Raw genomic sequence first — 939 nt, 5'->3', positions numbered from 1 at the left:
ATATGACAAATGTTTGTAAAACTTTTTGTTCAGTCTAATTAACCTCAAAACCTGCAGACATTCAGTTCAAGAGCAGCTCATGTTTTAAATTATATTTATGGGGTTTTTATGTTGACAGTAGAGAGATTGGAGCAAAACATGAACAGACATGAAACAAAGGTCCCCAGCAGGAGGTGGGCGAGGAACTGGGGACCAGGGACTGGGGACCAGGGACTGGGGACCAGGGACTGGGGGCACACCCTGAGGCCTTGAACTCCAAAACAAATCTTTAAATGAAAAAGCAGGAACCAGAAAATATCTGAAGTGACTTCAACACTGTGATTCATGTTCCACTAAAAGTTGATCAACTGATCTTGTTCCTTTGTGTCTCCCCCTCAGTTGCCTGTTATTTGACCTTTGACCCTAGCACTGCCAACTCAGAGCTCCACCTGACCGACTGCAACAGGAAGGCGACTCGCATGTGGTCGGACTGTCGATCCTTGGACCACCCGGACCGGTTCGAGCGCTGCCCTCAGGTCCTGTGCAGGGAGGGGCTGCTAGACTCAGTGTACTGGGAGGTGGAGTGGAGCGGCGGTGCCGATGTTGGCGTCACCTCAAATAGCATTTCCAGAGATGGAGATGCGGAGAGCTGTCTGCTCGGACACAACAAGTGGTCCTGGAGTCTGGAGTGCTCTGAAGGAAGCTACACGCCCTGTCACAACAACAAGAGGTTCAGGTCCTCCTCACCTCAACCCTTCACCCACAGAGTTGGGGTGTACCTGAACTGGTCCACCGGATCTCTGTCCTTCTACGGTGTCTCTCAGGACGCCATGGTCCACCTCCACACCTTCACCTCCACCTTCACTGAGCCTCTGTACCCAGGGTTCTGGGTGTGGACCTACGGCGGCTCGGTGTCGCTGTGTCAGGTGGAGTTAGACTGGGAGCGACTGCTGCAGTGAA

General features: G+C 52.3%; 1 protein-coding gene across 1 annotated transcript; it reads left to right on the top strand.

Annotated features, from left to right (window-relative positions):
* Positions 1 to 378: 378 nt before the first annotated feature.
* Positions 379 to 905, top strand: LOC147820184 (neoverrucotoxin subunit alpha-like; the record flags this gene model as incomplete). The annotated part of the gene is made up of 1 exon (XM_087174861.1): positions 379 to 905. A coding segment is annotated over one exon (527 nt), but the record flags the coding sequence as incomplete, so codon positions are not given.
* Positions 906 to 939: the final 34 nt, after the last annotated feature.

This window comes from Seriola lalandi, unplaced genomic scaffold (genome assembly GCF_002814215.2).
Source record: "Seriola lalandi dorsalis isolate HSWRI2012SDOR001 ecotype SW California unplaced genomic scaffold, Sedor1 jcf7180001979064, whole genome shotgun sequence".
Taxonomy (NCBI): Eukaryota; Metazoa; Chordata; class Actinopteri; order Carangiformes; family Carangidae; genus Seriola; species Seriola lalandi.
Note: the sequence above shows the minus strand (reverse complement) of the source record. Positions and strands in the feature narration are given on the sequence as shown.